At 47.5% G+C, this 20,645-nt stretch overlaps 2 protein-coding genes across 2 annotated transcripts in view; both read left to right on the top strand.

The window, feature by feature from the left end:
- LOC147610530 (ARM repeat superfamily protein) overlaps positions 1–20,645 on the top strand; it is a 134,012-nt gene that overhangs the window by 59,406 nt on the left and 53,961 nt on the right. The window lies entirely within an intron of this gene.
- Positions 697–2,499, top strand: LOC147610531 (uncharacterized). Its single transcript, XM_086786277.1, has 3 exons — positions 697–1,291; positions 1,375–1,696; positions 1,819–2,499. The coding sequence occupies exons 1-3, from the start codon at positions 765–767 to the stop codon at positions 2,278–2,280; spliced, it is 1,311 nt and encodes a 436-aa protein (XP_086642403.1). The 5' UTR covers positions 697–764; the 3' UTR covers positions 2,281–2,499.

The raw sequence follows: 20,645 nt of genomic DNA, 5'->3' as shown, positions 1-20,645 counted from the left end.
CACATTTCTCACAAACAAAGGGTTTCGGCATTGGGCCATGTAAGCATGTGCCACAAGAAATCTATGATAGCCTCAAGGCTTGGAAGGCCATGCAGCTAGGTATCCCCCTTGAGGATATCCCCAATCTGGGAGAGCCTGAAGCACGTCAAAGTGTCTCCAAGAGGACTCGCAGTATCAGAGAGGAAGATACCAGTGGTGAGGTTGCAGGTGGTGTTTCAAGTGGTTCTAGCTCGGCACCTCGAGCCAAAAGAACTAGTCTTCCAGTGTTCAAGAAAGGACATGTACAGGCAGGGATGCAAAAGGCTGCCATGAAAGAGGCACCAAGGGAGTTGATGAAGTTGTTTATTCAATGTGGATTATCCTTCCACATTGTCGGGACTCCTCGATGGAAGAAGGCAATGAGAGCTATCTCCCGCATTGGGTGTGAGTGGGATGGCCCCTCCTACGAGACATTGCGCACTACTGAGCTTCACAAGGAGCAACTGGCTGTGGAGATGGAGATGGAGCCTCTCAAGGCCACTTGGGCAAAGTATGGTTGTACTTTGCTTTGTGATGGATGGACAGATGCGCGGAAGAGAAATGTGTACAACATTCTTGTGTCCTCCTGCAAAGGCACAATGTTCATTCGTGCCATAGATGCATCGGTGCCAGGGATAGTGGTTACAGGGGAGTTCATTATGTCTCACATGGGCCAGGCAATCAATGAAATTGGGCCTGATAACATTGTGCAGGTGATCACGGACAATGGGTCCAATTGTGTATCCATGGGCAGGATGTTAGAGGAGGAGTTCCCCAAGATTGTGTGGACACCTTGTGCAGCACACAGCCTTGACTTGATGATTGAGGATGTGGGAAAGCTTGATTGGGTGAGCCATGTATTTTCAGCTGCATCTACCATGGTGAACTTTGTCACAAAGAGGCCAAAGGTTTTGAGCATGTACAGGGCCAATAGTGATCTTGAGCTTCTAAAGCCCTCCAAAACTCGGTTTGCATATATGTTTATTGTGGTGGAGAGACTAGTGAGAGTGCGACATGGCTTATTACGCACTGTTGTGTGTCGTGAATGGACAGCATGGAAGGACAAGGATGAGCCCAAGTCTATAGCATTCTCTCGTATGGTCATGAGAGATACGTGGTGGCAGGATGTAGAGGGACTTGTGAAGGCACTTCAGCCCATGTATAGTGTCCTTTGGCTCACAGACATGGAGGGAAGTACCATTGGGCTGCTTTATGAGTTCATGGACAGAATTGGTGAAGCTCTCAATGATTTCACTACCTTGTCGCGTGACAGGTGCTCACCCTTGGGCTTTAACTTTAGTCTTTGAGTTATTTTATAAATCTTGATCTCTTATGTGTGTCACATGTTACATGCAGAGTTCAAGATATTAAGGAGATCTGGAATCGGCATTGGGATTGGTTTCATAGGCCAATCCATGCTGTTGCTCACATTTTGCATCCCCTTTGGAGGAATGAGGAGCAATACCTCAATGAGGAGCTAGAGTCAGGATGGATCGAGTACATTACCAAGTTGGTGGGAGTGGGAGGTGATATACAGCTGATGAGAAAGCTCGAGGATGAGCTTCTCATTTACCGCAACGGTAGCCATATGTTTGGGCGAGCTACTGCATTGCTCAGGGAGACACAGTTGGAGCCAGTGTCTTGGTGGGAGAAATACGGTATTGGGACACCCAACTTGGTAAGGTTTCTTGATTCTTGAATCTTGTATCTTTGTCTCGTGAGTCCTATTCTTTCAAAATCTACATTCAAATGCTACTGTCTTTTTGACTCTAACTTAACATTCTTTTTTGTGCAATGTAGAGACGGATTGCACTGAGAGTTCTCTCCCAGGATTGCAGTTCAGGGCCTTGTGAGAGAAACTGGAGTACATGGGCTCTTTTTCACACGAAAAAGAGAAATAGACTGTCCTCAGCACAATTGGAGAGGCTTGTCTTTTGTCATTGCAATCTTCGATTGCTAGAACAAAAGGGTCATCCCATTGAGCCTCGCCAAGTGAATCCAGACAAGATTGATATCATGAAGTGCAAGGAGATTCCCGACATTCCTCAGGAGGAGAGAGACATCTATTCTATGCTCTATGAGGAGATCGTGGCTCCGGCTCGCACTACACGATCTTCTCGAGAGGCTAGTACTAGTGGTGCACCTGCACCTCTAGAGGATGAGGCCTTTGAGGACTCGGCTACCGGCAGTGACCTTGAGAGTGAGGCTGCAGAGGCAGAAGATGCAGATGAGGATGCAGATGAGGATGCAGATAGTAGCTAGCAGCTGCCAGTATCATTTTATTTGGACATGTTATTTAGTTTGAACTTTGGACATGTTATTTATTTTGATCTTGGATTTAGAGTCATGAATCATCACCCACGTGGTGATGCTTTTTGATTTTTGTTTAGTCATCAGTGATCACCCACGTGATTTGTGATATCATCATATCTTACATGTATTCTGTTTTTATTGAAATGAATTCAATGTGGTCTCTTAAAAGTTCTGTCACTATTTTTTTCTTTTGTATATTTCAAGTAAAAAATATACATGTTTTTTCTGTTTTGTATGAAACCTTTTTTTACCCGTTTCTTACCTTTTATGAAACGTTTCAAAACGTATGAAACCCGTTTCATACCTGCCGTTTCTGAAACGCCTGGCAACTATGCTCCTATGCTGGATTTCCAATCTGTCACCACTCTCCTTGGGAATCAAGTGAATCAAGCCCTCTAAGAGCCTCTCTGGCATGGCACTTGTAATCATAATCTCATTAAAGGCAGCTCAAAGGCCACCTTCCATGAGGTCCCAATGGCGAAGAAAGGAGATTGGAAGCCCGTCCACCCCTAGGCATTTTCCCCTGGGAAGTGCCGTCACTGCCTCCGCCCAACTCCTTAGTCGTAAATGGTGTTAATAAAAAAGATTGAAGAGAAGGGGGACCACCTCCCTCGTATGCCACCAGACCCTCTCGCGTGCGTCCACCACCTGTGAAGATGTTGGGTCACCACTGAGGAGGGATCGAAAAAAGTCCTTGGCGATGGCTCTCACCTTGGGGGGGGGGGGGATTTGAAACAATAGCTCCATCCTGGCCACGCAACCTGCGAATACCATCTCTCCTCCTGTGGGGTCCAGCTATCTCAAAGAAATCCCTTGTGATTCTGTTGCCTGCGTGTGTCCAGAATGAGGCCCTAGCATAATACTTGTACTCCACCCTCCTCTCCTCTATGGATCTAATCTCCGTGTGAGCAGCGGCGAGCTGACTCTCAATCCACTGGCTATCCGGGGACCTCTCCTGAAGCCGCTGTAACGAGGCAAGACTCCTCCTCAAACTCCTCTCTTGCTCCCGAAAACCCTCTAATCTACTCTGGGCTACCTCCTACAAGAAACTGCTGATCTCCCCTAGGCCTCAGCCAGTGTGCACGCAGCAGAGCCTAAAAGAAAAGCCAATCTCGCCCATATATACTCTATCTTGCTGCATATCTCGGGGTCCTGAATGAGGCTATCCAGAATCCTCGAGCTCCTGTCATGCCTTCAGGGGTCCTCTAAGGACAAAATAAGGGTCCTATCCCCTGAGTGCAAGCAACAACTACTCCCAGGCTGAGTACTCTACTCCTGAAACTGTGATCGTGCCACTTCCAAGCCTGTCCCGTGCTGCCTCAAAGTCACCGCCCAAGCACCAGAAGTCAGCTTGAGGGAGGGCTTGTCGTACTGAGCTACAGAAGTGGGCTCTCCCTGCAGCAGCGTTCGGAGCATAGATGTTGAGGAAGGCAACGCTATCCTCTCCAATAGTAATGGTAATCCACTGTGCCCGCCCCGGGACAATGACTCCTGAGCCAGTCACTGCCGGTACCAGCTGCTCACTGACAGAAACACACCCCCCTCCCTACGTCCTTGAGGGGCCGAAGGATGGGGACTAGAAAGCATAACTCCTGCCTGGAAGAATCTTCCCGCATCTACAGGTGCGCCCCTCTGAGAGATGATGCTCGTGGAGGAAAAGAATGTCTGTGGGTCCCCCAACTATGGCCCTCTGGAGCTTGCCTCGTAGGATGTCTCGTCTCTGAAAGCACTGAGGCCCCCCTAAACCCTGAATGTTCCATGGAACAATCCGCATATCATTCTCGGTGTGATGCGGCACTAGCAGAATTGCCCTCCCCTCGAAGAGTCTTGGGCGAGGGTTTAGACCGGGAATAATGACAATCCCTGCGGGGGCGAAGGCATGCCAGGTGGGCACTAATCCTGTCCTCCATGTGATGCCACTCTGTATGAGCACGTGCATGCATGCTCCGGACTCCATCGATCATAGTATAGGTATCTGTAAGAGGGGGGAAGAGGTACCGCCGCAAAGGTATACATGAATGCAAAGAGCACCACCTCCAGACTGGAGACTACCATCTCTCCGTCCTGGCCACGATGGGCTGAACCTCCAAGCTCCATCCTAGCCAAAGGTAAAAAATGAGTGAGAATGTCGGTAATGTGGAGATTGTGGAGATGATGGGAGAGCACAACTGCGTGACCTTGAATGGCAGCTACCACTAACTCAGGATACCACTCTGTCCCCTGGGCTGCACTGACGGGGAAAGAGAAGACTATTGCACCATTATCTAACGTGGAGAGCCTGGAATGAAACCGATCCCGTCAAGTGGGAATAGACTCCGTTGGACACCCACACGCGTAATAGCACAACTTAATACCATAATTTGAAATGGACAACTTAATTACAACTTGAAATTGAATTGAAATGAAATGAGATAAATGGACACCAGCACTGGGGCCGGAACGGGCCGACCCCCCCTCAATATATGATATATTTATTGGGAGTATTTAACAAATACAATGCTCCATGGGTTCCAAGAACCAGATGATGTCCATGTACAAATGAATACAGTACCAAACAAAAGGCTCGAAGTAGATATTCGAAGTAGAACGACCACTAGCGTGGTCCAGTCTCTACGGTCCTGTGCTTTCACTGGACTCCGCGGAGAGCGCCCCACTGGTGTTCCAAGACCACGCACAAACAGGCACTCTCGTACTAACGCCTGGCTCTCCCAATCTCAGCACCTTTGGACCGTGGTTCTCCAAGAGCTTGGACTACCCGGCACCGAACGGGTGTTGCCGTGGAGAGAGTCCCTTATCAGGTTTATCACAAAATACTTTACTTAAATCTGAAATTCACTTACTTGAAGATGGCAGATGGAAGTCCAATCCCCGGATGTGTCTGTGTAGAAGGTGTAGCCACCTAGGAGGTGTAAAGTCCTCTTGTAGCCGCCAATGGAAAAGAAGTGCAACCTCTTGCAAAAAGGAGATGGAGCAGCCGCCTTAGGAGAGGTAACGCCTTGCTGTAGGGACACAGCCACCAGATGTATAGGAGAAGGTGGCTCAGCCTAGAGAGGCGTGGAAGAGCAACCAATACATAGTCGCCTGGCTGCAGTGGAGAAAAGGCAGCCTGGTGGAGGAGATGGAGGCGCACAGTCACCTGCAGCCTGCTGGACAGAAGAAGCAGCCACCTTGTTGAGATGGCACAGCCGCCTTGTAAGAGAACTAGCGCAGCCGCCAAGACCAGTACAACCGCTTGCAGCCTGCGCAGCTGTCTTGTGTAGTGGGCAGCTCACTGGATAACCAGCGCAGCCACTAGTAAAGGGTACAGCCGCCAACAGAGGGTATAGAAGCGCAGCCTGATGAGAGGAGAAGGCGCAGCAGTACTGAAGTGGAGGAGGCGCAGCAGTGTGCAGAACACAGCGCAGCCTGATGAGAGGAGAAGGCGCAGCAGTACTGAAGTGGAGGAGGCGCCAGTGTGCAGAACACAGCCCCGTACAAAGGTCACAGCCGCCTGCTGTGAGAGGAGGAGCACCCGCTTGCAAGGGAAGAGACGCCTGGCTGCAGCCTGAAGAGGCGTGGAGGAACTGAATCGCCTGCTGTAACTCAGCCTGAATGGACAGGAAGCGCCTGGCTGCAGTTTGATAGGAGCAGAAGCGTAGCCTTCAGGTGGTTGCAGCCGCCTGCTGAATAGGCAGAGCAGCCTGCAGGAAAATAGGCGCAGCCACCTGTATGGGAAGAAGTGCAGCCGCTGTGCAGGGGAGGCAGCTGCCTGTTGGAGAAGAAAAGAAGCAGCCTGCTGGTGAACACGCGCAGCCTGAAGTGATGCAGGAAAAACCAAGGTGATGAACGCCAGATACCTACGATAGAAGTGGTGGCTCCCTTTTTGTAAAGTTTGGAGGGGGAGTGGCACGACTAGAGCTGGCTGGCTCCCCACGTTTGCATGTGGGCGGCCAGCTCTTTGGTGGTGTGGGTAGGTGACCATGCACCCACCCCCACACACACACAAGTCAAGTGTGGCTTCCCACCTTGGCCCCTAAGTGGGTGCCCAAAGGGGGTGCCCACTCTTAAGTGAGTGTGAACATTTAACCTTATAAAATAAAAGGTTAGAATATAAAATATTAAACCAACATGTGCAATACACTTACCACCTGTTCACATGTAACAAAACTCGTCAGAAGACAGAGCAAACTTCACGACTCACTGGCAGGCGTCCCCGCTCAGTAAGTAACACGCAAGCAGGCAAACACAAAAATACAAGTCATGCGAAAACAGTTTCAAACATGCAAAACATGAGTGCATGTGCAAATAGTATCATGGACATATCACCCGTTCATGGAACAAGTACAAAATATCTGTCGGCACAAAAATGGCACGACGTAAAACATAAATCCTGGTCTTCCTATGGAGTGACAGTCCCATAGGTAAGACAATTCCAGGCACGAGCCTCCCTATGGAGTGACAATCCCATAGGTAAATACTGGATCTTCCATGGCGTGACAATCCCATGGGTCGAACCAGCAAAATACTGGCATCTTCACATGAGACACCGGCCTGGCCTCAAGTGAACGAGAGACAAAAACTGGAGATGGACCAAATGGTTGGCCAATTGGTGACATTCCCCCGGGCTTCTAAGAGTTGTCCTCAACTGAAAAGCCTCAAGATATGCTTGCAACAATTGTGGGTAATCAACAAAATAATCCTCATTTACCCACTTTGCATGAATAGGCAAATAATTTTTAAACTTCACAAGGTATCTCTTGGAAAGCTTTCCTGCAGGTAGCTTTCTCTCCTTGTGAAAAACAATCTGTTCTGGCTGGAGGATCTCCTCAAGCTCATCAATCTCTGGCGGATCTTCTGTGACAGGCTCGTCAGGATCTGGCCCCACATATTTCCGAAATAGACTCACATGAAAAGCATTGTGAATCTTCCAGTGACTAGGTAAAGCAAGCCTGTAGGACACTTAATGGATCTTCTGAATCAGCTTGAAGGGTCCATAATAGCGAGGAGAAGGCTTAGGATATGATCCTTCTCGTCCTGGCCTCTTCCGAAGCCTGGCCTTCTCAAATTTCGGCAAAACCCAATCACCTTCTTTGACTTCCATGTCCCTTCTATGCTTGTCAGCAGCCATTTTATGCTTATCTTGTGATCTTGCAATGGCTGTCTGCACCTGACCAAAGGCTACATCCAAGTCACGAACATATTCATCAGCTGCAAAAATCTCATCCTTTGTACGAAGGATGGGTGGCAATACCACTCTGCCATAGATAATCTCAAACGGAGCCTTTCCCGTGGAGGCATGGATTGTATTGTTGTAGGCAAACTCAACAAGTGGAAAATACTTCTCCCATGCAGTCTTTTGTTCTGCCACGTAACATTTCAACAAATCCAACACGGCTGAATTTGCAGCTTCACTTTGGCCATCCGTTTGGGGATGATAAGCTGACGAAAACTCAAGTTTAGTACCCATATTATCAAATAAAGCCCTCCAAAAGAGGCTGGTAGTCCTGGGATCTCTATCTCCAACAATGGATTTAGGCATACCATGATGCTTGAAAATATTAGCAAGAAAAAGCTTTACCATATGATCAGCTTTAATGGTTTTCTTGACGGGCAAGAAATGAGCTTGCTTGCTAAACCTGTCCACAATGGTCCAAATAGCATCATTCCCATGCTGGGATCTAGGCAAGTCCATAATAAAATCCATAGTAATACTTTCCCAAGGTTGCTAGGGAATAGGCAATGGCTGAAGCACCTGGAGATTTTTGCCTGTCAAATTTCACCTTTTGGCAAGTAATACATGCACGTACATAAGCCTCAATGTCTTTACGCATGCTTGGCCAAAAGAAATATCTCTGAATCATGCGTGTAGTAGGCATGATACCTCTATGACCAGCATAAGGTGGAGCGTGACATTCGTCCATAACCTTTGGACGCAAATCCTTCACCACACATAGGCAATTATCCTTCATAAGATAACCTTCAGTGATAACATAAGAGGCATGTGATTGACCAGCCATCAAATCAGTCCATATATGGCAAAAATCAGCATCCAAATGATACAAATCTCGCATAGCAGATAGGTCGCCATGAGAGGCCACTGAGACTGCAGCTACATAAGGGCTCTGTTAGAAGTCATCTCCTGTCTAGATTTATACACCAAGGCCTTTGTTGTGGGTGTGCCCGCCTTTATGAGGTGTTTTATCATTTTTCCCACTCTCCGCATTTTTTCCTTATTTTTCCTATTTTTTCTGTGGCTTGGGAGGCAGCCCATGTGCTGACCGACTGCTGAACTGGTCCACGACTGCATCTATGAGGTGGCCGACTACTGATGATCTGGCCGACTGGAGATGTGTGTTGGTCGTGGAGTTCTCAGGGCCAGTCGCGGCTGCCTACAGCAGGCCGACTGCTGATGTGGGGGCATATAAATAGGCCCCCAGCCCCCATACCACACTTGTATCATATTCGGGATCTTCTTGTGTATATTAGAGCAGAGTTACACGCCTACATTTCTCTCTCTCTTGTGCTGTATTTTTCTGCATGCGTTTTTGCTCTTGTGTTCCCAGATCTGGTCATCATCTCCGCTGCGTATTCTGACATGGTATCAGAGCCCTAGGCTCTTGATAGGTCTTGGGATTTGTGTGAGCAAGAGGACTGTTTTGTGGCTGATTGGTGGACTGTTTTGGGCTGATCGGGAAGAGGAGAAGCAAGAGGAAGGCGGGATGATTTGCTGGACAGCCACTTGCAGGTATTAGTTCTTCTTTGTTCCCACCCACCCACCCTTTTTCAGAGTACATCCCCGCAATGGCAGATCTGTCTGAGATGATCTGTTTGAGATGGCCGAGAGGCATGTGAAGATCCCGACACTCCCCACGTTCCCGGTGGACCGTCAGTTGGACGGGAACAACTACGGCATATGGAAGGTTATGATGGAATCTGTTCTGGAGTCTTACGACCTCGCTGATTTCGTCGTTGTTGGGGTTCCACGGCCGGAAGTAGAGGAAGGGGAGTTACCGTCAATCCGAAAGGACCGGGAGGCCCAGACACAGATGTGGGATCGTGTCAACGCCAGGGTCCGCTCGTTTATCTTTCTCAACTGCACACCACAGGTAATGAGTAAAGCACATGACGCTGGCCAGAGGTATATGGCAGCATTTGGCTTCTCTTTACAACAGGGTATCGCCCATGAAGAGGATTTCCTTGGAAGTACAGATGCGGGTTATGAGCCCTGCAAAGTCGTTGACGATGCGAGAGCATATTAACAAGCTGCAGGCTCTTCAGCAGGAAGTTCTTCAGGCTGGGAAGGAGATATCGTCAAAGGACATGGCCATCACGTTGCTGTCACATTTGCCCTCTTCGTACTCAGCATTTTACTCGTCATTGATTACCAGTGGCAGGCTCAGCACCATCACCTGGGAGGAGCTTGTGCCCATGGTCCTGGACCAGGAGGAACGATTCACGAACCCTCCTCAGGGTGGAGGTTCGGAGGCCTTAACTGGCCAACGGTCGAAAGGCCGTAACACGGGCAAAGGGAAGGCTTCATCGGTGAAGTCTTCTGAGAAGAAATCCGTTACTAACCGCGAGAAACTAAAGGCAGAGAGGACCTGTGATGATTGTGGCGAGAAAGGCCACTACTGGAGGCAGTGTCCCAAGCGGAAGACCGAGAAGGATGAAGATTCCTCAGCAGCAATCATTGTAGGAAATATGAAAGCAAGAGCAAAACTAGAAATGAAACAAGAATAAATGAAAGACAAAGAGTTACCTTGAGATGAGTGTAGACAAGACACAAGATTGATACTTTCATTGATGTGACACCTACAATATATAGGTGAGAAGTACAAGATTGAGTAGACTGACTTATGGGATAAATGTAGAGGTGCCACATGGCACTAGACTCAAGACACAAAGACTTAAGTGAAACTAGACTAGAAATAGTACACCTAGTGTGCACTTATTTCCAACACCCTCCTTAAGTGGACACTAGGAGGAAGACAAAAAAGACAAGACTAGAAGATAGACATAAAGACTGATAGACTGAGAGACAAGACATGAGAGACAAAAAGATCCTGAGACACCCCTCCTCAAGTGATATCCTCATATGGGTCCACAAGGGTAGGGACAAGATGGATCTAAAACAAGACACAGTCAGATTGATAGACAGATAGACAGACAACAGATAGATAGACAGACAAGACTAGATAGACAGAAGACTGACTGTAGAACTGACTGTAGACAAACAGATGGACCTTGAAGACATCCCTCCTCAAGGGCAATCTCTGCCTCTCAAGTAGGGACAAGAGAGAGGTCCTAAAGCAGAATGAGTAAGACATACTCCTGGTGATTATCACGGCCACAAATGGTGCATGGATGAGCCTTGAAGCAGTCCTTCTCCAGATGATTAGTTTTCCCACAATGGGTACAAGGCTTTCTTACTTTAGAACCTCCTTTCTTTGCTAAGAATGCAGTGTCAGTTACCTTTTGTTGTTTTGTTCTTTCCTCTTCTTGGAGAGCATTGATGATACCTTCAAGAGTAGGATTATTGTGATACTTGAAGGTAGTGACAAGAGTAGCATAGATGTCAGGTAAGCTTTTGAGAAGCACAGCAATAGCAATATCTTTGGAGATGGGGGACTTTACTGATGCAAGCTGAACCATAAGACTGCGAAAATAATTGACATGAGAGGCTATAGTAGCTCCCTCCTGCATATATAGATCAAAGAATGAGATCATAAGTGCAATCTTAGAGTTTTTAGAGCGGGGTCCGAAAAGGGTATCCAAAGTGATCCATGCTCGAGAAGCAGACTGTATGTCGGAGATGTGATGAATGTAATCATCTCCAAGATCGAGCAGGATGATAGCATAGGCTTTGTCATTCTTGGCAGTGGGAGCATAAGTGATAACTTGCTCAATGTCGGAATCTATAGGAGCAGCATGGTGAACAACTTCCCAAAGACCTTCTTTCATAAGATGGCACTTGATTTTGATTTGCCAAGTATGAAAGTTGGAGCCATTGAATTTGTCGATAGACATGAGAGAATGAGTAGAAGAGGCCATGTGGGAAGGTCTTACCTCTTGCTAAAATGCAAGGGCAGTGTCTATTCCCTTACAAGATTGCAAAAATGAATGAAAGAAGAGATCCAAACTGTTTTTAGAAGCCGGCTCTCTCACCACTTGTCAGGGCCATAGCATGTGACAGCCCATCGAAGCATGAGGAACTAGCAGTTTGCAGATATGAGGATAAGAAAAGGACTGACCAGCAAACTGAAGGAGACAATGCACAGTACCTTGTGGATTCTTCAAGAGGAAGCAATGGCAGAACTGAACTGCCTTTAGATGATGCGTAACCTGTAGATGAAGAAACACCGCCTCCAGCAGATAGACGTAGGCTGCTGCAGAGGTGTAATACAGCAGTACAAGTGCTGCTCCGACAGTAGCTGCAGGTATGAAGTGATGCGCAGACTGTAGAGATGAAGCGCCAGCAGCAGCAACTTGAAAAGAGGCTGGCGTGTGCTGCTCCGACAGTAGCTGCAGGTATGAAGTGATGCGCAGACTGTAGAGGATGAAGCGCCAGCAGCAGCAACTTGAAAAGAGGCCGGCGTAGGAGTGCGCAGCAGCTACTGGGAAACAGCAGGCCGGCGCAGGGCGTAGGAGTGGACAGACAGTTCAGGCCGGCGGGCAGCGTGCCACATAGACCTGCTAATGATGACTGCTCTGCTGATGACGAGCTTCAGGCGTTGCTGATGATGAGTCGCCTGCTGATGTGACAAGCCGTTGATGAGATGAGCTGCAGCCTTTGTTAGATAGGAGGGCTGCTGATGACGAGGAGCTGATAAGAAGAGCCACAGCCTGTGTGACCCGCTGCTGCTTATAAGGACAGCCTATGCTGATGAAGGAAACAACTCCTTTCTTCGAGCTTTGCAGCTAAAGCAGGCTCCTTCTTCTTCACCTCTCAACACTTGCTCTGATACCATGTAGGAAATATGAAAGCAAGAGCAAAACTAGAAATGAAACAAGAATAAATGAAAGACAAAGAGTTACCTTGAGATGAGTGTAGACAAGACACAAGATTGATACTTTCATTGATGTGACACCTACAATATATAGGTGAGAAGTACAAGATTGAGTAGACTGACTTATGGGATAAATGTAGAGGTGCCACATGGCACTAGACTCAAGACACAAAGACTTAAGTGAAACTAGACTAGAAATAGTACACCTAGTGTGCACTTATTTCCAACAATCATGAAGACTCCGGCTTTTGTGCACCTGGAGGTGGTGGACACCGATGTTTCATTTTCTTCAGGCAGGGAGGAGATTGGAGGACTCTCCGCAACGGATACTCGGGAGTGGATTCTTGATAGTGGTGCTTCCAGGCACATGACTCCTTCCCGTTCCGGTTTACAGGATCTCTGCAGGCTTTCTGGTCATATTCTTACTGGAGATACATCCACTATCCCAGCTCACAATGAGGGCAGGATGGAGATAGTTCCCGATGGCAGAGGGGGGAAGCATTCCTCCCAGGTGTTGTATGTTCCGGCACTTGGTTTTCATCTGTTGTCAGTGCATCAGGTTTGCAAGACTGGCGTACGGGTGGAGTTTGATGAGCATTTTGTTGCTCTCCGGGACAAAGCAACAGGCCAGGTTGTTTGGGAAGGTGGAGTGGAGAATGGAGTTTACAGGCTTTCAGCACTCTCTCTCCCAGGTCCTTAGGTTTGTGATGAGTGGCAGTCTAGTAATGGCCACTTAAGTGTGGATACGCTGCAGGTGCGGGCTTTTCGGGACCAGATGGTGGATAGCTTGCCAGTGGATGGCAGCAGTTGGCAGGAACTTTCCAGTACTGATGTTGGTAGTTCTTGTGTTTGTGAGTCAGAGGAAACTGAACAGGTCACTTATGCTCTGATGTCTCGTAGTGTTCGGGACATAGAACCTCCAGTAGATGAGGATGTTCTTTCCATGGGGACCTTTCGGAAAGCCAGGCAGGTGGCAGGTGCTTACTTGCAGAAGGAGGTGGTTTCTCCAGGCTTTGTGGTTCCGGATTCAGAGGGGGCGGTTGACAGGTTTCATGAGGTTTCCAGGACTTGTTTGTGCACCGTAACAGGTGTTGATCCTTGTGAGCAGTGTGATGTCTCTGTGACTCAGAAGCTGTATGGTTCATGGATCTGGTTGATGGACACCAGATTGGAAGGGAGCTTCCTGATGAGGCAGTTGAGCTCGTGGTTGCAGATGTCTCTTTGGGAGGCAGGATTGCGTTTCTTGTGGTTTTTGCGGCATGCGAAGGATCATGGACTCTTGTACACAGGAGGGGGATTGTTGGATGGAGTCCGACTCCACGGTTGGAGTGACTCGGTTTGGGGAGGAGATCCGGACACGAGGGGATCTACTTCAGTCCTAGGAGCAGGTTTGTGGAGCAGTAAGAGACAGTCATCTTTTGCCTTGTCGCGTACAGAGGCAGAGTACCGGGCTGTTTGTGATGCTGCCTGTGAGGTGGTGAGGCTACAGAGGTTGCATTGCAGGTTTGGGCTTCCACTGGAGGAACCCTTGGTCATCCAGAGGCACTTTGTTCGTGAACAGATCGTTGCTGATGACATCTTGCTAGAGTTCTGTTCGACGGAGGACAGTACGGTGGACCTCTTCACGAAGTCGCTCTCTCAAGATTTGCTCAGGCGGCACCCCAGCTCCCTGTTATTGGTTTCACAGCCAGGAGCTGAGAGGGGGTGTTAGAAGTCATCTCCTGTCTAGATTTATACACCAGGGCCTTTGTTGTGGGTGTGCTCGCCCTTATGAGGTGTTTTATCATTTTTCCCCACTCTCCGCATTTTTCCCTTATTTTTCCTATTTTTTCTGTGGCTTGGGAGGCAGCCCATGTGCTGGCCGACTGCTGAACTGGTCCACGACTGCATCTATGAGGTGGCCGACTGCTGATGATCTGGCCGACTGGAGATGTGTGCTGGTCGTGGAGTTCTCAGGGCTTGTCGGCTGCCTACAGGGCCGACTGCTGATGTGGGGGCATATAAATAGGCCCCTAGCCCCCATACCACACTTGTATCATATTCGGGATCTTCTTGTGTATATCAGAGCAGAGTTACACGCCTACATCTCTCTCTCTCTTGTGCTGTATTTTTCTGCATGCGTGTTCCCAGATCTGGTCATCATCTCCGCTGCGTATTCTGACAGCCTCCTGGATAATGCATCGGCCACCACATTTTTCTTTCCTGCTCTGATACCATGTAGGAAATATGAAAGCAAGAGCAAAACTAGAAATGAAACAAGAATAAATGAAAGACAAAGAGTTACCTTGAGATGAGTGTAGACAAGACACAAGATTGATACTTTCATTGATGTGACACCTACAATATATAGGTGAGAAGTACAAGATTGAGTAGACTGACTTATGGGATAAATGTAGAGGTGCCACATGGCACTAGACTCAAGACACAAAGACTTAAGTGAAACTAGACTAGAAATAGTACACCTAGTGTGCACTTATTTCCAACAATCATGAAGACTCCGGCTTTTGTGCACCTGGAGGTGGTGGACACCGATGTTTCATTTTCTTCAGGCAGGGAGGAGATTGGAGGACTCTCCGCAACGGATACTCGGGAGTGGATTCTTGATAGTGGTGCTTCCAGGCACATGACTCCTTCCCGTTCCGGTTTACAGGATCTCTGCAGGCTTTCTGGTCATATTCTTACTGGAGATACATCCACTATCCCAGCTCACAATGAGGGCAGGATGGAGATAGTTCCCGATGGCAGAGGGGGGAAGCATTCCTCCCAGGTGTTGTATGTTCCGGCACTTGGTTTTCATCTGTTGTCAGTGCATCAGGTTTGCAAGACTGGCGTACGGGTGGAGTTTGATGAGCATTTTGTTGCTCTCCGGGACAAAGCAACAGGCCAGGTTGTTTGGGAAGGTGGAGTGGAGAATGGAGTTTACAGGCTTTCAGCACTCTCTCTCCCAGGTCCTTAGGTTTGTGATGAGTGGCAGTCTAGTAATGGCCACTTAAGTGTGGATACGCTGCAGGTGCGGGCTTTTCGGGACCAGATGGTGGATAGCTTGCCAGTGGATGGCAGCAGTTGGCAGGAACTTTCCAGTACTGATGTTGGTAGTTCTTGTGTTTGTGAGTCAGAGGAAACTGAACAGGTCACTTATGCTCTGATGTCTCGTAGTGTTCGGGACATAGAACCTCCAGTAGATGAGGATGTTCTTTCCATGGGGACCTTTCGGAAAGCCAGGCAGGTGGCAGGTGCTTACTTGCAGAAGGAGGTGGTTTCTCCAGGCTTTGTGGTTCCGGATTCAGAGGGGGCGGTTGACAGGTTTCATGAGGTTTCCAGGACTTGTTTGTGCACCGTAACAGGTGTTGATCCTTGTGAGCAGTGTGATGTCTCTGTGACTCAGAAGCTGTATGGTTCATGGATCTGGTTGATGGACACCAGATTGGAAGGGAGCTTCCTGATGAGGCAGTTGAGCTCGTGGTTGCAGATGTCTCTTTGGGAGGCAGGATTGCGTTTCTTGTGGTTTTTGCGGCATGCGAAGGATCATGGACTCTTGTACACAGGAGGGGGATTGTTGGATGGAGTCCGACTCCACGGTTGGAGTGACTCGGTTTGGGGAGGAGATCCGGACACGAGGGGATCTACTTCAGTCCTAGGAGCAGGTTTGTGGAGCAGTAAGAGACAGTTATCTTTTGCCTTGTCGCGTACAGAGGCAGAGTACCGGGCTGTTTGTGATGCTGCCTGTGAGGTGGTGAGGCTACAGAGGTTGCATTGCAGGTTTGGGCTTCCACTGGAGGAACCCTTGGTCATCCAGAGGCACTTTGTTCGTGAACAGATCGTTGCTGATGACATCTTGCTAGAGTTCTGTTCGACGGAGGACAGTACGGTGGACCTCTTCACGAAGTCGCTCTCTCAAGATTTGCTCAGGCGGCACCCCAGCTCCCTGTTATTGGTTTCACAGCCAGGAGCTGAGAGGGGGTGTTAGAAGTCATCTCCTGTCTAGATTTATACACCAGGGCCTTTGTTGTGGGTGTGCTCGCCCTTATGAGGTGTTTTATCATTTTTCCCCACTCTCCGCATTTTTCCCTTATTTTTCCTATTTTTTCTGTGGCTTGGGAGGCAGCCCATGTGCTGGCCGACTGCTGAACTGGTCCACGACTGCATCTATGAGGTGGCCGACTGCTGATGATCTGGCCGACTGGAGATGTGTGCTGGTCGTGGAGTTCTCAGGGCTTGTCGGCTGCCTATAGGGCCGACTGCTGATGTGGGGGCATATAAATAGGCCCCTAGCCCCCATACCACACTTGTATCATATTCGGGATCTTCTTGTGTATATCAGAGCAAAGTTACACGCCTACATCTCTCTCTCTCTTGTGCTGTATTTTTCTGCATGCGTGTTCCCAGATCTGGTCATCATCTCCGCTGCGTATTCTGACAGCCTCCTGGATAATGCATCGGCCACCAAATTTTTCTTTCCTGGAGTATGCACAATCTGAAAATGAAACATGGAAAGAAAGTTTGCCATTCGCATTTGCTTCTCCGAAAGCTTTGTTTGAGATAGAAAATATCTCAAGCTTTGATGATCTGTCTTGACTACAAATTGAGCCCCAAGAAGATAATGTTTCCAAATCTTTAAGGCATGAATTACAGCCAAGAGCTCTTTCTCATAGATATCCATATGAAGCTCAGCATCATGCAAACGACGGCTCTCGTATGCAACTGCATGCCCTTCTTGATTTGGAACAGCTCCTATACAATCACCACAAGCATCACATTCAACTACGAATGACGTGTGCAAGTCAGGAACAATCAATACGGGTCCACAGATGATTGCATGCTTGAGCTACAAGAAAGCATCTTGTTCCTTTGAAGTCCATTTGAAAGTGGTTTTCTTCTTTGTGAGATCACGTAGAGGAGTGGCTATCATAGCAAAATGCCTTATGAAACGCCTATAGTAAGAACATAATCCCAGAAAACTACGTACTTGATGTACGTTTTGCAATGCGGGCCAATTCCGAATGGTCTCTATCTTTGCAGGATCCATTGTAACTCCATCCTTGGATACAATGTGTCCCAAATAATGAATCTCTGAAAGGAAGAACTCACTTTTCTTGGCATTAATGAAAAGTTTATGCTTCCGCAACTCTTCGAACATTGTGACCAAATGAGTTCTGTGTTCCTGCTGATTCTTGGAGAAAACCAAGATATCATCAAAGAATACTCTTGTGAATTTGCGATGGGGTCGGAATATCCTATCCATCATACGATTAAACGTAGCAGGAGCATTGGTGAGACCAAAAGGCATTACCAAAAATTCATATAATCCAAAGGCTGTCTTGAATGCAGTTTTATGGACATCTTGTGGCACCACTCGTATTTGGTGATAACCACTCTTCAAATCAAGTCGGCTAAAGCAAGCCGAACCATCAAGCTTATCCAAGATGTCATCAATTCGCGGAATTGGGAATCTGTTCTTGATGGTAAGCTTGTTTAAAGCTCTATAGTCCACAGACATGCGGAATGATCCGTCCTTTTGAACAAGAAGCACAGGAGAGCAATAAGGTGAGGAACTGGGCTGAACCAAACCTTTCTCTAAAAGCTCATTTACCTGCTTCATGATCTCTTCTTGTTGTGTAGCACTCACTCGGTATGCGGGTTTGTTAGAAGGAGAACTACCTGGCACAAGATCTATGCAAATGATCTTCGGGCCTTTAGGGAGGTAATTCACCTGGCAATGAATCAGGAAAATAGTCGTTGAATGCATGAAGAAAATTCAGCCTATCATTAGTCATAGCATCCACATTTTGATGATTTGGCACAAGGCTATCACGAACAAAAACCAAGTACGCAAAAAGACTCTTTTTCATTGCTTTATTAATTTGGATGTGTGATACAAGTGGGATGGAATCCCCTTCTTTGCCAGCATCAAAAAAATGCATGTGGCCTTTATGCATAAAAGAAATCATATTGGTCTTGTACTCTTTGCGGGGCTCAAGCCTATGATGCCATACATCACATCCATTTAGTGGAGCAACTAAGAAATGTTCATTATCAAGGTAGCCCTGGATATGTATGCGCAATTTCCCTATCAATGGAGTAACCTGCACCTCTTTACCAACAAATGTAGCTTCGGCTTCAATCTGAGGTCCCATGTTCTCAACCTCAATACCCAATGCAGCTGCCGTTTGCATAGAGATGAAGTTATCGGTTGCATAGTCATCAAACATGAATAAGGCAGGCTGATCCTTGATTTGTCCCCAAGCCTTGCATACCATTCGCTCTTTTGCATCATGTTTAGTGTTTCCTTGTACATCAAGAACTGCATGTACATTAGCCTTGGTGTGCTTGTCATCGTGCTTTGGTTTGCGGTCAGGGCATTGTCGAAACATGTGGTCTTTGCTACCACAAGAAAAACATTTTCCGTCCTTGGCATATTACTCTCTTTGCTCTGGAGTCAAGCCGAATTTGTTCTTCTTTGGGCCTTGATCTTTAGATGTGGTATTTTCAGCTTTACCACCCTTGTAGGTCTCCCGGAAGTTCTTTTTAGGTGGCTGTCCACCCTTTTGCAGATTTGGGACAGCCTTGTCTTTCCCCTTTGAACCACCTTGATCCTGCTTAATTTTGAGCACCAATTGCTCTGTTGCAAGAGCAGAAGCTGTGAGCTGTTGCAAAGTATGTTTCGGGTGCAATTCAATGCCCGAACGATATGCTGGTTGTAGTCCAGAGCGAAACTTTCTCTTTCTTTCGTCCTCAGTGATTTGCATAAAAGGAGTTACCTCCAGCAACACTTTCCAGAACTTGTTGACATACTGTTGCACGCTTTCATTATCTCTTTGCTCAAGTCTGTCCCACTTTTGAGTGAGAGTTTGCTCCACATTTGGTGGCAAGAACTGAGCATAGAATCTATCCTTAAATTCCTTCCAGGTGCAAATGGGATCCTTGGTGATCTTTTCAGTGATCCACCAATGAGCAGCAGTCCCTTTCAAAAACATGCTAGCATGGCGTACTTTAGACTTCTCAATGAAGTCCTCATCGCTAAAGGCAATGTCAAACTAAGCCACAAATGCTAACACTTTGGAAGCATCATGCTCTCCATGAAAAACATCAAACTTAACAGATTTATCACCTGCTTTAAATTCCTTGAGCTTTCTGGCATGAGGCTCATGGTCTTCTCTTTTTCTTTTCCCCTTATCCAACGGGGCAGCCCTATCTGCATGGGCTCCATGGGCCGTCATAGAAGTTTCATGAGGCACGGTGGCATGTGCTCCACGAACTTGAAACTCAGATGCATGTGACTTTTCTGCATATGGCAATGTCTCTCCATGAGACAACTCAGAAGGCAAAATTCTTCTAGTGGCAGACCTGTCACCCTTACCATGGGATACATGTCTTGAATGCATGTGACCTTGATGCCCTCCATAAGCACTAGCATACATATACCTGTCAGACTTTGTGCCTTGTGGAGAAGATGCATGACGAGAGGTGACTGTCACCTCTTCCTTTTGCATGAAAGACCTCAACCTTTGAGATGCGGGATCTCCATGCTTCAAGCGAGGTGGATTTCTGAATTTCAGCTCTCCGTTGTCCCCCTCTTTGATGTTACCTTTGCAGAGGAGGTAGGCAAGTGCCAACTCCCTTGGCTTCTTGCCCACTTTCCGTGCCATAGACTCAAAAGTTACATCTACCATTGCGTCAGCTTTCCTAGCTTCAATGGCACTTTGCACATGGGGATCTTCATGCAAAAATTTTAACTCTTGCTCTTGTGCCTGCAAAAGTTTTCTCATATGTTCCATTTCAGCCCTCATTGCATCAGGCTCTTGTTCAAGCATGACTGTCTTTCCTCGAGACAGTTGACCCTTTGATTCACTATCATTAACCCTTTCAAGGGGCTTGTGCCTTCCTCGCAGAGCATCAGAACCACACGAGGCACTTGATGGGCCCCTCGAATTAGGCACTTCCAAAGCGTTGCCTTGGCTATCCATTGTGTTAAGTGTGCTAGAAGCGGGGCGTCCAGTACACAGGTTTGTTTCCCCACTAGGAAGAGGGAAACAACTGTGCTCTGATACCAATGAAACCGATCCCGTCAAGTGGGAATAGACTCCGTTGGACACCCACACGCGTAATAGCACAACTTAATACCACAATTTGAAATGGACAACTTAATTACAACTTGAAATTGAATTGAAATGAAATGAGATAAATGGACACCAGCACTGGGGCTGGAACGGGCCGACCCCCCCTCAATATATGATATATTTATTGGGAGTATTTAACAAATACAATGCTCCATGGGTTCCAAGAACCAGATGATGTCAATACAGTACCAAACAAAAGGCTCGAAGTAGA

This window comes from Cibotium barometz, chromosome 49, assembly GCF_041138505.1.
Source record: "Cibotium barometz isolate CiBa-2024 chromosome 49, ASM4113850v1, whole genome shotgun sequence".
Taxonomy (NCBI): domain Eukaryota; kingdom Viridiplantae; phylum Streptophyta; class Polypodiopsida; order Cyatheales; family Cibotiaceae; genus Cibotium; species Cibotium barometz.
This window is presented reverse-complemented; position numbering and strand designations above follow the sequence as displayed.